The sequence below is a fragment of the Bubalus bubalis genome, chromosome 6 (genome assembly GCF_019923935.1).
Source record: "Bubalus bubalis isolate 160015118507 breed Murrah chromosome 6, NDDB_SH_1, whole genome shotgun sequence".
Taxonomy (NCBI): Eukaryota; Metazoa; Chordata; class Mammalia; order Artiodactyla; family Bovidae; genus Bubalus; species Bubalus bubalis.
In genome coordinates this window covers 106,290,530-106,305,542 of record NC_059162.1, presented here as the reverse complement: position 1 = coordinate 106,305,542, position 15,013 = coordinate 106,290,530, and the positions used below count along the sequence as shown (strand labels likewise).

At 43.9% G+C, this 15,013-nt stretch overlaps 1 protein-coding gene across 20 annotated transcripts in view; it reads left to right on the top strand.

Moving 5' to 3' along the window:
• MACF1 (microtubule actin crosslinking factor 1) overlaps positions 1–15,013 on the top strand; it is a 338,009-nt gene that overhangs the window by 244,826 nt on the left and 78,170 nt on the right. For all 20 annotated transcript variants that reach the window (XM_006077541.4, XM_044945229.2, XM_044945221.2 and 17 more), the window contains 2 exons: positions 2,146–2,641; positions 3,310–4,781. In XM_006077541.4, the coding sequence (XP_006077603.4) occupies positions 2,146–2,641; positions 3,310–4,781 (1,968 nt within the window). The remainder of the gene's footprint in view (positions 1–2,145; positions 2,642–3,309; positions 4,782–15,013) is intronic.

Below are 15,013 nucleotides of genomic sequence, written 5' to 3'. Positions count from 1 at the left end.
ATTGTTCTGTATCTTCTGACCACCCACTAAGTCCCCTAAAACTAATTTTTGAAAGAACTCTTTCTCTTAGTCCCTGCTTCCAATTAATTACCAAGTTCTATGTAGTCTACTTACAAATTTTCTAATCCAGTGGTTTTCTAATCCTTTGGTTTCCATTCCAAAAGTAAACATTTTGCTCTCAAAATCCTTTTACCCTCTTAAAAATTATTGAGGATCCCGAAAAGCTTGTGTTCATCTACTGATATCTATTCATTTTAACTGTATGAAAACACTGGGGAATTTTTTAAATGTGCATTTATAAATTACTTTTTAAAATTATAGTGATATAACCATAACACTAACATAGATAAACATTTTTGTGAAAAAAAGAATATTTTCCAAAATATAAAAAATTGCATGAGAATGGCATTATTTTATATCTTTGCAAATCTCTTTAATGGTGTCTGACTTGGGAATTCTTTAGTGGTCCAGAGGTTAGGACTCGGTGCTCTCACTGCCTAGGGCCCAGATTCAGACTCTAGTCAGGGAACTAAGATCCTGCAAGCTGTGGCCAAAAATAAATAAATAACTTTTTAATGTCTCGCTTAATAGAATAGTCTCATAGATTTTCATATCTGCCTCTGCATTCAGTCTATTGTGATAGCCGATGTCATGAGAAAATAAGAATCGTAAAAGGTAGACATCTTAGTTTTTATAAAAGTAGCTTTTACCTTACTGATGCCATGCAAGGGCTTAGGGACTCCCAGGGGCCCCCAGACCCCAATTTGAGAACCACTGTTCTAAGCCTCTCTTCTCCACTCTACATGCTAGTAGGCTACATCTCGGGCCTCTTCCCGTAACAGCAGCCCCTTAAAGGGCTTCTTGGTCTAGTTTATCCTCCACACAATTGTCAAGTTATCCTCTTAAATCATATATCTGAATATATGAAAATGCCTCCGTGGCTCTTGGCTGCTTGTTGAACAAAGCTCAAATACCTGCCGACTATGGTGCATAAGGCTTTGCACAGCCTAGTGCCGGTTTGTCTTGCCAGCTCTTCCCCCACGCACCCGGGCTTCTTCCCACCCCAGAGTGAGTTCCTCCCTGAGCACGCTGCACTCACAGATCTGGGGGTCTCCCCGCCTCTGCGGCGCCCAGGCCCTCCTCTGACCAGCCTCACTCTCTGTTCCTGGGAGGACTTGTGTGCTGCTCAGTGTCACCTGGAAGCCCTTCTGATTTCCTTCTTCTATGCTTGTCACCCCCTGAGGAATTAACCACCTTTACTTCTTGCTTTCACAATTCCACATGCATGTCAGCATTTTAATTTCTGTTACATTCTATTATGGTTCATTATTTACACATCTATTAGTCCTTGAGGTCCTGGCATATTTATTTTTACACAATATAAGTGCTGAGTACTTTCCATAAGTTTTCTTATTTAATCCCAACAACAGCCAAGTAAGTACTTTATTATCCTCATATTACAGATAAGGAAGCTGGGGACTTTTCAAAAACCTGCCTAAGTTTATACAGCTTAGTGAGTGATGGAGTTAGGATTTGAACCCAGAGGTCTAACTCCAGAACCTGTGATCTTAACTTCTTTGATGAGTGAAGCAGTGGATAGAAAAGAGTGAAAAGGAATAGTACTTGCTTTAAAGAAGCTTTTTATCTAATTGTGCTTTATTATAATGTATAGCTTTATATGTGCTGTTGGAAATTTGAGAAAGGAAATAAGCAAAACAGGGCATTTAGAGTTGAAATGGCAAGCTCTGCCAGTAACATAGTTCACTTTGGGACCCAGAATTTCAAGCTCCTCATTCAGAGGCCTGGGTTTTGCCTGGCAGAGCTGACGATTGCCAATCCAGTCAACAAACTTTGTTTTCCCAACCAAGGCGGACCTTAGTAACTGATGTTGAAACACTAGAGGACAAATAAGGAAGAGAAATAAAATAGACACAATCAATGATCCTTTCAAAATAAGTTTTTTTTTTTATTAAGCAGCTGTTAAAAGTGATACTACATTTTCCCAGTAGCCTGGTCTTTGGAGTTATCTGCTTTATTTTCAAAAGGAGTTGGCACTACTTGGCACAATCTAAAATCAGTTTGTGTTTTGACACTGTTTTTAGATCTGTTTTCTATCTAAACACTGTGGTGTCATTTCTATCACAGTTTATGCTGAAGGAATTCGAAGCACGCAGGCAGCAGCATGAGCAGCTGAACGAGGCCGCTCAGGGCATCCTAACAGGCCCTGGAGATGCCTCTGCTTCCACCAGCCAAGTGCAGAAGGAGCTCCAGAGCATCAATGAGAAGTGGATTGAACTGACTGACAAACTCAATTCCCGTTCCAACCATATTGACCAAGCAGTTGTCAAAAGCACACAGTACCAGGAGCTGCTGCAGGACTTGTCAGAGAAAGTAAAAGCAGTTGGACAGCGACTGAGCGGCCAGTCGGCCATCAGCACCCAACCCGAGGCTGTGAAGCAGCAGCTGGAGGAGACCAGTGAGATTCGATCCGACGTGGAGCAATTAGACCAGGAGATTAAGGAGGCGCAGACACTCTGCGATGAGCTGTCAGTGCTCATTGGTGAGCAGTACCTCAAGGATGAGCTGAAGAAGCGTTTGGAGACTGTTGCCCTGCCCCTCCAAGGTTTAGAAGACCTTGCAGGTGAGTTGAGGTGAAGAACACACTGCTGCCATCATTGTTGGCAAGCCAAAAGAAGGAGTGGATTCGTGGTCCCAAGAATCTAAGGTGACCTTTAAGTAGCTTTTGGACTCAGAATGGTGTGACCCTATGCCTTTGTCCAGCTACAGTGAAGACTGCCAAGGTCATCACACATTGATTGGTCACGAGCAATAACTTTACATGGCTTTACATACCGTGACCCTAAAGATAAGAGTGCTGGTATAAATCCAGCCAGCAGGTAGAGATTCATGCTCTTAGATGTACTTATAGGTACAGTTACACACGTACTTTCATTGATACTCATTTATATTCTATGTGTACATGCATATATATCATATATACAAAATTAGAACATGTTCTAGACTTCTTATGATGGTCTTGTACAAGAAAAATTTTGTTATTAATTTGTTGTCTCTTTATCTGGAGACATTTATGGCTTTTTACCAGCTTAGAAGTTAAAAGTTTACTTGTCTTAGTCAGATCACCTTACAGACTTGATGTGAGGATTGTGTAGGATACAGTATATTCTTTTAGGTAGACCCTTGATTAGCATCAGTTTCCTTTTCCTACAATTAGACCATATACTCCCAGGAAACATTTTGAATGCCATGTTCAGACTTGATGATTTAAATTTGATTTTCTCATTTCAGCTGATCGCATGAACAGACTCCAGGCAGCTCTTGCCAGCACCCAGCAGTTCCAGCAAATGTTTGATGAACTGAGAACCTGGTTGGATGACAAACAAAGCCAGCAAGCGAAAAACCGCCCAATCTCTGCAAAGCTGGAGCAGCTACAGTCTCAGCTACAGGAGAATGAAGAGTTTCAGAAGAGCCTTAACCAGCACAGTGGTTCCTACGAGGTGATTGTGGCAGAAGGAGAATCTCTGCTGCTTTCTGTGCCTCCTGGAGAAGAGAAGAAGACTCTACAAAACCAGCTGGTTGAGCTCAAGAGCCACTGGGAAGAGCTTAGTAAAAAAACTGCAGACAGACAGTCCAGGCTCAAGGACTGTCTGCAGAAGGCTCAGAAATACCAGTGGCACGTGGAAGACCTGGTGCCATGGATAGAAGATTGTAAGGCCAAGATGTCTGACTTGCAGGTCACTCTGGATCCCGTGCAGCTGGAGTCCCATCTCCTCAGATCGAAGGCTATGCTAAGCGAGGTGGAGAAGCGCCGCTCCCTGTTGGAAATCCTGAACAGTGCTGCTGACATTTTGATCAACTCTTCAGAGACAGATGAGGATGACATCCGGGATGAGAAGGCTGGTATCAACCAGAACATGGATTCCATCACAGAAGAGCTACAGGCCAAAACGGGGTCCCTTGAAGAAATGACTCAGAGGCTCAAGGAGTTCCAGGAAAGTTTTAAGAATATTGAAAAGAAAGTCGAAGGGGCCAAACACCAACTTGAGATTTTTGATGCCCTCGGCTCTCAAGCCTGCAGCAACAAGAACCTGGAGAAGCTGAGAGCCCAGCAGGAAGTGCTACAGACCCTGGAGCCCCAGGTGGACTACCTGCGGAACTTCACTCGGGGCCTGGTGGAGGATGCCCCGGATGGATCTGATGCTTCCCAGCTTCTCCATCAAGCTGAAGTTGCCCAGCAGGAGTTCCTAGAAGTGAAGCAGAGAGTGAACAGTGGCTGCATGGCCATGGAGAACAAGCTGGAAGGGATTGGCCAGTTTCACTGCCGCGTCCGAGAAATGTTTTCTCAGCTGGCAGACCTGGACGATGAGCTGGATGGCATGGGTGCTATCGGCCGAGACACTGACAGCCTCCAGTCCCAGATAGAGGATGTGCGGCTGTTCCTTAACAAGATCCAAGCCCTCAAGCTGGACATTGAGGCCTCAGAAGCAGAGTGCCGACAAATGCTGGAGGAAGAGGGGACTCTGGACCTGCTGGGTCTCAAGAGGGAGTTAGAAGCCCTGAGCAAACAGTGCAGCAAACTTACCGAGAGGAGCCGAGCTCGGCAGGAGCAGCTGGAGCTGACCCTGGGCCGCGTGGAGGACTTCTATCAGAAGCTGAAAGCGCTCAATGATATGACCACGGCAGCAGAGGAGGGGGAGGCCCTCCAGTGGGTCGTGGGGACCGAGGTGGATGTCATCAACCAACAATTAGCAGATTTTAAAGTAAGCCTTGCCCTTGTTTTTTTACCTTTTCCTGTCTGATATGTGTATTTCTTTTCCTGTAACTTGGAGACCGAGTGAGTGCGCATCTTCACTTCTGTCTCTGGTTTCGTTAGACTTACTTCCGTCACACCAGAGCACACAGTTTGCAGACTAAATAGTCTCTTGCACTTCTGACCAACTGGGTTGAATGTTCCTCTATTCTAATTTATTTTAATGTTTATAGCCGATTAAGGATATAGACAGACTGAACCTTATTTCTTATTCTAAGAATCTTCTCTTGTGATTTCTTGAGAGTTCATGTTAACTAACTTTTGTAACAGCAGTGAATGTTGGTTGAGGGCTCTGTTTTTCAGATGGAGGTATAAGAACCCATAAGATAAACATGGACTCTTCTTCCTAAAGTGTGGGGTTTTTTTTTCACAGATTTGGAGGGAAAATTACTGACACATGATGGTGTGTTTTGAAAGAAAATGAAAAATCCTCGTGAACTATTAACACAAAACATAACACTTCAAAGAAATTTTCCACTTGTAGCAAGTAGTGCTTAAGACTATGCCCCAGACTCCTCAAGAACACAAGTTCTCTGCATGTAGGAGAGTTTGAGAAGCACAACCTTAATTGCAAAAATATTTTGATTCTTTGCCTGAGTCAGAATTTCCAGTCCTGAACTTCTGTGAGTCTCTATTAAAACACCAGAGGAAGAAGACAGGAGTTGACTCAAAAGTGCAAATTTGCCAGGTTTGGGCTCGGAACTTGGGCCTGTCTGTTGGGTGTCGGCTCTCACTGCTTGGGGTGAGCCTTTCACCCCAGACTTACCTGAAAGGGCATCTCTCCCCTGCTGGAGGCCTGTGCACCTGCTCTTTCCTTCTTGGTTCCTGGAGTAGATTTGGAAGGGGTACTTCCAGCGCTTGACTCCTGTTACCAGTGGCGATTGTTCTACCTACACAGAAATGCTTTGCCATCAGACTTGTTCTCTCAGAGTCCCTGCCTGTCAGGATTCTTCCTATTAAAAATATGGATGTAAAGGTGGTATGACACCAGGTCAGAGCCACATGGTCCCGAAAAAGATCACAAATTTGTAGACAAGATCCAGGTGGCTGTTTCAGAAGGACCCCTCTAGGCTAGGGGATGTTCCGCACTAAGGCGAGACATTGACTGAAGACCCCCTGACAGCGCAATGTGGAGCAGCCCTAGTTATCACAGCTGGGAATCTCGAGGCCCTGGGTAAGGAAAGGGTAGGTAGAGAAAGTTCAAACCCACGAGCCCAGGTGTTATCCTCGGGGAAAGGCCCCTACCTGATCAGTGGCCGGGTGGCCTTTCCTGCTGTGTCACATGGGCTTCTCTTCCCTCTTCCACTGTAAGCCCCTCGAAAGCAGGGCCTCTGTTATAGGCATGCTCCATGTGTCTGGTTTACTTGAATCCAGGTTAATTAGAATCAATTGTCTAATCAACTAAATGAGGTTTTTTTAGGAAACTGAAGTTTATCCTTTGAGGCACCAAGCTATAGTTTTATCAAACTAAGATTCTGGTTTATATGGAATTATTTTAACTCTTATTTGCCTAATTTCCTAAACATTACATTATATTGTAAATTTTTCTCTACAAGTGCAGGTTAACATTACTAAACAGATTGTAACTGTTCTCCACTGTGGTGATATCCTCAGGGACATGAGACACATTGGGGCTACTTTGTACTAAATGTTCTTAAATTACCAAGCAGTTTGAGTTCTGTTTTGAAGGGCCTCTAATAGCTGTACTGGTTAAGTTCGATTGTGTGTGTGTGGGTATTTGGGGGGATGTAGTTTCTGTTTCTTCCCCCATTACCCTGATACCAGGTATTATTTCTTACTGCTATTACTTTTCACTGTCTTGAGCAGTCTGTCTCTTCCTTCAGATATTCAGTGAGCCGAAAACAAAGTAAACAAGCCTGTTAAAATTGCATTAAATATGACCTAGGATGTTAAAAAGAACCCACAGGCAAGCATATACAGTGTTTGGATTTGAGGACAAGTAATTGTTTCCTGTTCATTTAATCCTTGGTTTCTAGAGACATTCTGAATTGTGATGCTGCTGAAAGCTTTTAGTAAATTCCTGGACATCCTTGTATTTTATTTGTATCCTAGCATATAGCCCAGCAGCACTCGGGCTTCAGCAGCTGCTGAGTTGCTCGGTATAGCAGATGTGTTTCACTGATTGCTGAGAAGCCTCCCACCACCAGTACTGCGGCTGTGAAGGCTGGGGCCAGCATGCTTATCTGCAGGGAGCTGGTGTTGACAAGGCAAGACTGTAAGATGAGTGCGAGAAGAAGGGTGGTGAAGCTGCGTGCCCTGTGTGTACCCGGCTCAAGTTGGGGATGCACATCAGCAGTCTGGTTCCCCAGATCCACCTTACCAAGGCAAGGGCTTGGGGAAGAGTTTTTGCCTCCTCCCGGCAAAAGTCTTGAGGCAGGAGGGGAGGAAGATAGTCCTGGCTGAGCTCGTGCTGAACTCATGGGAAGTGAAAACAATGAGAAGGGAAAAGCTGTGTATCTCACTTCATAGTCCCCAAGAGGCTGAGCCAAGGGAAGTTCTTTCTGGACCCATTCTGAGCACTGAGTCATTTTCATGATCTGAGTTCCTGGGTTAATGTGTTCTGTATTCCAACGATAGACTCATCTTCCCTCACCCCAGCAGCAGACCAGATGCATGTAGTGTGATTTGGCTTTCAGATTCAAATTGTTTTTTAATAAGGAAAAACAAAGATGAAGATAAGTATTAAAAAACAGCCTTCGTTTTAAGTTTTCACCTCTTTTCTTTCTACAATGGGATCATGCTCTCAGCACAGAATCTGCTGAAGAGAAGAGTATGAATCTGTGAGATGGAAATGCGGGCTGTGCTTTGACCCCGCTGATTCCACTGGGGATGGTCTGAATGGACAGATGAGTCAGGTCTGTGGAGGACCCCAGGCTTGCCTGGGACTGTGCAGCAGTGCTGATAAATGCTTGGAAAGGCAGTTGGCCTCTGGGGAAAATGATTCTCTTCTTAAATGAATGTGAAAAACTGGAAGTCATTATTCCTAGGAAAGACTTTTCCCTCAGTTGCTTCTGAATAATTGATAGAATCTGGTCAGCCAGCGAGGACCCATGAGATGGAAGGGAAGAGAGTCCTTTCCCACTAAACAGGCCAAGACCTCAAGCCTCTTGGGTTAGACACTTGACTGCATTCTGCTCTCTCTGTCCTCCACAAAAAAAAGAAAGCCTTGAAAGAAAATATTGAATATGTTTGGAGAAACTGGAAGGAAAAGACTTTGGTTAATCTCTTCAGGAAATTCCATTTTCCTGAACAAGAGAGTCTCTGATTATTGAGAAAAAGGAATTGTATTAAATGTATACATAACTAGAGTCTAACAAGAAAGGAAGGACCTTTATTTCATTGAAACTTAAGCCAAAGAATTCCCTCAGGGTGACCTTTCTAGGAAGGAAAGAAAAAGACTCTAGATGTAGAGAAGAAATCTATGAAGTCTGATGATAACAAAGACGTTTTGAAATTGCCTGTGTAGGTTTTGTAATCAAGAACTGAGATCATTCTGAGTCTTACACTAGCCCCTCCCTTGTATCCGCCTCAGGACCCACAGCAGCCTCTCAGTCATGACGTGTGGGTCTGAGGGGCTGTTGGTGAGGCCACCGGCTTCCTTAGGGTCGTTCTCAGTCTTGATTGAGACTGAGCAGAGCCCAGGGTCAGGGACTGCATGCCCTTGCAGCCTGTGTCTGGAGACCTCTATCCTACTGTGAAGCCAGAACAAGAAAGCCCCATAAACTTGTTCATTTGATTCTTTTTTTTTTTTTTTTTTGGCCTCATGGAAAGCAAGCATAAGCTTCCTTGTGAGCACATGTAAAAACTCTTGGAGGACAGGGCCTGCCATGGAGCTGAGAGACTGCCAATTTGGACAATGATGGATATTCACTCCTTTTCAAATAATTACAAAGACAGTATCAGCTCCTCTGTGTGTTTGCCAGTTCGACTTACCAGAGAGGAAAGCAAGTGAGGTTAGCATTATCTGCCTGCCCTTGGAGAGAAAGGAAATCACACTTGGTATGACGGAGGTTTAGGTATCGCCAGCTTTGCAGCAGCCAAGATAAGATGAGTAGACCACCCCTCCGCCCCAACTTTGTGCTGACCCTTGGCTTGTGTTGGTTTTTTCTTTCTTTCTTAAACCAGGCTACCCTGGTGGTGTTAGTGGTAAAAAATTCGCCTGCCAGTGCGGGAGACACAAGAGACGGGGTTCGATCCCTGGGTCAGGAAGATACCCTGGAGGAGGAAATGGTATCCCACTTCAGTATTCTTGCTTGGAAAATCCCATGGATAGAGGAGCCTGGAGGGTCGCAAAGAGTCAGACACGACTGAAGCGACTTAGCACAGCACAGGACTAAACAACGACAACTCCAATAAAAACGGGTCCAAGGAAGTAGCAAGAATGCCCTTAAGGTTTCTCAGCCTGAGCACTCTGGATATTTGGAGTGGGACAGTTCTTGGTTGTAGGCAGCTGTCCTGTGCATTATGGGACGTTCAGCAGCATCCCTGATCTCCATCTACCCACTCGATGCCAGTAACAGCCTTTCCCTGATGTGACAGCCCGGAATGCCACTGCACATTGCCAGATGCCCCTGGAAGGAAAAATCCCCTCAGTTGAGAACCACTGCTTGAGGAAGGAGAAAATTGCTGCCTCTGTGGATAATTTAGAACTCAGATGGAAAAGGTGCTCGTTGATTAAGGTAGATCTTAATGTAGCAAGCCACCTTCTGGTAATTTGATCATAACTGTGAAGCAGCAACACCCGTCTGTAAATCAGCTTTCCCTTAGGCCAGGCCCTGGATTCTTTATTTTTCCTGGTGCTGATCTCTGTCTGGTTTAAAATCTCGTCGCTTTTCCTGGCATCTGCGGCTGGTTTCTTCTGCGTAGCGTTGTTGATGCAGGTGTTCAGCTGATGGAGCGTTCCTCTGAAGAGGAACTTCCTTTGTGGAAATACTCCAGGGAGCTTCCTTGCTCTGTGCCTTTAAGGGGAGACTACAGGCTGTCAGTTGTTCTCAGCCCAGGAGCTCACAGTTTGGCTGCTGATATTTATAACCCTTATGTGAGCATTTCCCTCTGCATCTCCCCGCCCCCCCCCCCCCAGAATTCCAATGCTGTGTAATAATCCTCTCCACCCCCACCGTTGCAGCTGGGTGGGGAGAAGGTGAAGGAGTCTTTAAGACCTTTAAGTTAGCTTCATGTTGAACTTTTTCCAGCCCCATTTTAAAGTATTGCCGTTAATATTTTCAGTATCAGCACCACAGGCAAAACCCCAGGCTCGTAGCCATTACATCACCTTGAAGGAGCCTCACGTCTCAGTGAAGGTAGTAAAATCAGATGGAAGGGCATCAAGAGAGTGTTGATGAATTTCACAAAAATCCGGCTGGAAATTTTGATAGCAAGGGAAGATTTTAAAGCAACAAATGAATATATCCTCAACCAGAAGGAAGGACTGAGCAGTTTCAATTGCGTTTACTGAAATTCTTCACACATCATGTCAGCATGTAGCATTTGCAACTAGGACTGATCGTCGTGGGAAACACGGTATCCAGAAAAACTAGAATTTACCCTGTGCTGAACTTGGGTTTGTCACTGAGTTTTGAATAGTGGACGTGGTTGAGATAAGCACGGGCTTGCAGAACGGGGCTGTTTCTCGCTGTGTCTAGAAATGCTTGGTAAGTGGCCTCAGCCTTAGCCTAGTCCTGGGTACTTTCCAACGAGCTCTCTGGCACACAAGCCATAAGAGGTGAGCCTCTAGGAAGTGAGATGAGTTGCTTTGAAAGGCACTTTGTTGTTAGAGGTGGTTGGTTTACCAGGAATAAAATCAGTCCCACAGGGAGTCAGGTCAGGTCAGGTCACTGCACCAAAACATCACTGCACAAAGGCTGTCTCCTGCCAGAGGGACTCGTCCCAAGTCTCAGCTGTCCCGGGTAGAAAAGCCTCGCTGTGGGGAGAATGTGTTCCCTCCCCACCTTCCTTCACACTTTGCCACTGCCACTACTGGGGTGCTGTTCAGATACCGGTGTCTGGTATTGTCTGTGAAAGAGTAACACGATACACTTCTCCCCTGAACCTTTACAAGCTGTTTTCCTACCACCGGTCCTGGTGATTTGAAATGTGGACCTTTCACAACTTTGGCCATCAGGGATGAGAGTGAGAGCTGCAAGGTGATGGTCCCTGGATCCCTTCGTGGAGGTCAGGCGGAAGGGGTTCTGTATTCCTGTCAGTGCATCCTTACTGCGCACTGGCTCTGGGTCAGTCCTTCGTGCAAGCTGGGATCTCAGCTAGTCTCTAGCTGGCAGTGCAGCATGAGAAAAGGTGCAAAGAGCTGCAGTAGTAGGCACATAGCGGCAAGAACAGTAAGAGAGACCTGCGTCTAAATGATCTCCAGGCCTAACTTCCTCCCCACCCCCACCTCCATGAATCAGGCATTTAAAACCCCAGTTGCAGATAAGAAAACTGAGGTTTGAAGGTGTTAAAGTAATTTGTTCAAGCCACATAGCAGTAAATGTTAGAGCTGGGATTGGAAAGATGTTTGGCACCAAAGCTCATGCTTGACCAGTGGCCCCCAGTGAGGGTAGGGGAGGCAGTTTGGACCCTCAGGGGACATTGACAACATCTAGAGACATTCTGTACTATCACAACTGGGGAGGCTGCTCCCGGCATCTAGTGGGTGCTGCTGAATTTCCTATAATACACAGAATAGCCACTTAAAACAAAGGATTATTCAGCCCACTTCTTGAAATACAGGGGATTTTGGAATCTTGCCCTTTTCAGATTCCATGACAAGTAAGAGTTAACTGATGAAATAGTTCCATTGCCTGGGGAAACTTCTTGGTTTTCCTTTTAGCAAAAAAAAAAAAAAAGTGTTGGTTCTGAGAGTGATTTAAACAGATCTGTTAGACCAAGTCAGGATCTTAGTGAACTAATTTGAGTCACTAATTTGAGTCATGGAGGGCTAAAGAATGCCCTCCATGCTTGGCCAGTCCCCACCCCACCCTGCCTGCCACAAGACTCCTGCTATGGAAGTCAGTCAGCTGTGTATCTCAAGCTGCTTCCTGTAGGGTGTGTTATGGAATGGCATAAGCCCTGCACCAGCTGGGAGCACTGACCTCAGTGTGATTTTATCAGACTCCGTCCCTTTTGAGCCTTGCTATTTGGAACAAAAGATCCTGTTAGGAATGCAGAGAGCTAGCGTGATTGGACAGCCAGCGTGTACGCACATGGTTCCCACGGAAAAAACAGACATAAATTATGCTGTAGCCTTTTAAAACAGAAGCCTCCAAGGTGGTCTTCCCTTAGCTTCTGTCTGTACTCACCCTTCTTTCTGTGAGTGCTTATCCCCCGCCCCAGATCTAATGGATTAAACAGTGGCATCTTTAGAACTGGTCTCTGTCTGTGCCTCCCTCCCCTCTTTTCCTTCCCCAGGTCCTAGAAACTACATTTTTTTTTCCTAATATACATTACACTTTTTTTTTTTTTTTTTTTTATTGAAGGATAATTGCTTTACAGAATTTTGTTGTTTTCGGTCAAACCTCAACACAAATCAGCCATAGGTATACATATATTCCCTTTTGAACCTCCCTCCCAGCTCCCACCCCATCCCACCCTTCTAGATTGATACAGAGCCCCTGTTTGAATTTCCTGAGTCATACAGCAAATTACCGTTGGCTGTCTATTTTATATAGTAATGCTAATATAAGTTTCCATGTTACTCTTTGCATACATCTCACGCTCTCCTCCCCTCTCCCCATGTCCATAAGTCTATTCTCTATATCTGTTTCTCCACTGTTGCCCTGTAAATAAATTCATTACCATTTTTCTAGATTCCATATATATGTGTTAGAATATGATATTTATCTTTTTTTTTCTGACTCACTTCACTCTGTATAATAGGTTCTAGGTTCATCCACCTCATTAGAACTGGCTCAAATGCATTCCTTTTTATGGCTGAGTAATATTCTGTTATTTATATGTACCACAACTTCTTTATCCATTCATCTGTCGGTGGACATCTAGGTTGCTTCCATGTTCTAGCTATTGTAAATAGTGCTGCAATGAACAATGGGATACATGTGTCTTTTCCTCAGGGTATATGCTTAGGAGTGGGATTGCTGGGTCATATGGTGGTTTTATTCCTACTTTTTTTTTTTTTTTAAATTTTATTTTATTTTTAAACTTAACATAACTGTATTAGATTTGCCAAATATCAAAATGAATCCGCCACAGGTATACATGTGTTCCCCATCCTGAACCCTCCTCCCTCCTCCCTCCCCATTCCATCCCTCTGGGTCGTCCCAGTGCACCAGCCCCAAGCATCCAGTATCGTGCATCGAACCTGGACTGGCAACTCATTTCATACATGATATTTTACATGTTTCAATGCCATTCTCCCAAATCTTCCCACCCTCTCCCTCTCCCACAGAGTCCATAAGACTGTTCTATACATCGGTGTCTCTTTTGCTGTCTCGTACACAGGGTTATTGTTACCATCTTTCTAAATTCCATATATATGCGTTAGTATACTGTATTGGTGTTTTTCTTTCTGGCTTACTTCACTCTGGATAATAGGCTCCAGTTTCATCCACCTCATTAGAACTGATTCAAATGTATTCTTTTTAATGGCTGAATAATACTCCATTGTGTATATGTACCACAGCTTTCTTATCCATTCATCTGCTGATGGACATCTAGGTTGCTTCCATGTCCTGGCTATTATAAACAGTGCTGCGATGAACATTGGGGTACTCGTGTCTCTTTCCCTTCTGGTTTTCTCAGTGTGTATGCCCAGCAGTGGGATTGCTGGATCATAAGGCATGTCTATTTCCAGTTTTTTAAGGAATCTCCACACTGTTCTCCATAGTGGCTGTATTAGTTTGCATTCCCACCAACAGTGTAAGAGGGTTCCCTTTTCTCCACACCCTCTCCAGCATTTATTACTTGTAGACTTTTGGATCGCAGCCATTCTGACTGGTGTGAAATGGTATCTCATAGTGGTTTTGATTTGCATTTCTCTGATAATGAGTGATGTTGAGCATCTTTTCATGTGTTTGTGAGCCATCTATATGTCTTCTTTGGAGAAATGTCTATTTAGTTCTTTGGCCCATTTTTTGATTGGGTCATTTATTTTTCTGGAGTTGAGCTGGAGGAGTTGCTTGTATATTCTCGAGATTAGTTGTTTGTCAGTTGCTTCATTTGCTATTATCTTCTCCCATTCTGAAGGCTGTCTTTTCACCTTGCTAATAGTTTCCTTTGATGTGCAGAAGCTTTTAAGGTTAATTAGGTCCCATTTGTTTATTTTTGCTACTATCAACAATTATATGCCAATAAAATGGACAACGAGGAAGAAATGGACAAATTCTTAGAAAAGTACAACTTTCCAAAACTCGATCAGGAAGAAATAGAAAATCTTAACAGACCCATCACAAGCACAGAAATTGAAACTGTAATCAAAAATCTTCCAGCAAACAAAAGCCCAGGTCCAGATGGCTTCACAGCTGAATTCTACCAAAAATTTAGAGAAGAGCTAACACCTATCCTGCTCAAACTCTTCCAGAAAATTGCAGAGGATGGTAAACTTCCCAACTCATTCTATGAGGCCACCATCACCCTAATACCAAAACCTGACAAAGATGCCACAAAAAAAGAAAACTACAGGCCAATATCACTGATGAACATAGATGCAAAAATCCTTAACAAAATTCTAGCAATCAGAATCCAACAACACATTAAAAAGATCATACACCATGACCAAGTGGGCTTTATCCCAGGGATGCAAGGATTCTTCAATATCCGCAAATCAATCAATGTAATACACCACATTAACAAATTGAAAAATAAAAACCATATGATTATCTCAATAGATGCAGAGAAAGCCTTTGACAAAATTCAACATCCATTTATGATCAAAACTCTCCAGAAAGCAGGAATAGAAGGAACATACCTCAACATAATCAAAGCTATATATGACAAACCCACAGCAAACATTATCCTCAACGGTGAAAATTGAAAGCATTTCCTCTAAAGTCAGGAACAAGACAAGGGTGCCCACTTTCACCATTACTATTCAACATAGTTTTGGAAGTTTTGGCCACAGCAATCAGAACAGAAAAAGAAATAAAAGGAATACAAATTGGAAAAGAAGAAGTAAAGCTCTCACTGTTTGCAGATGACATGATCCTCTAC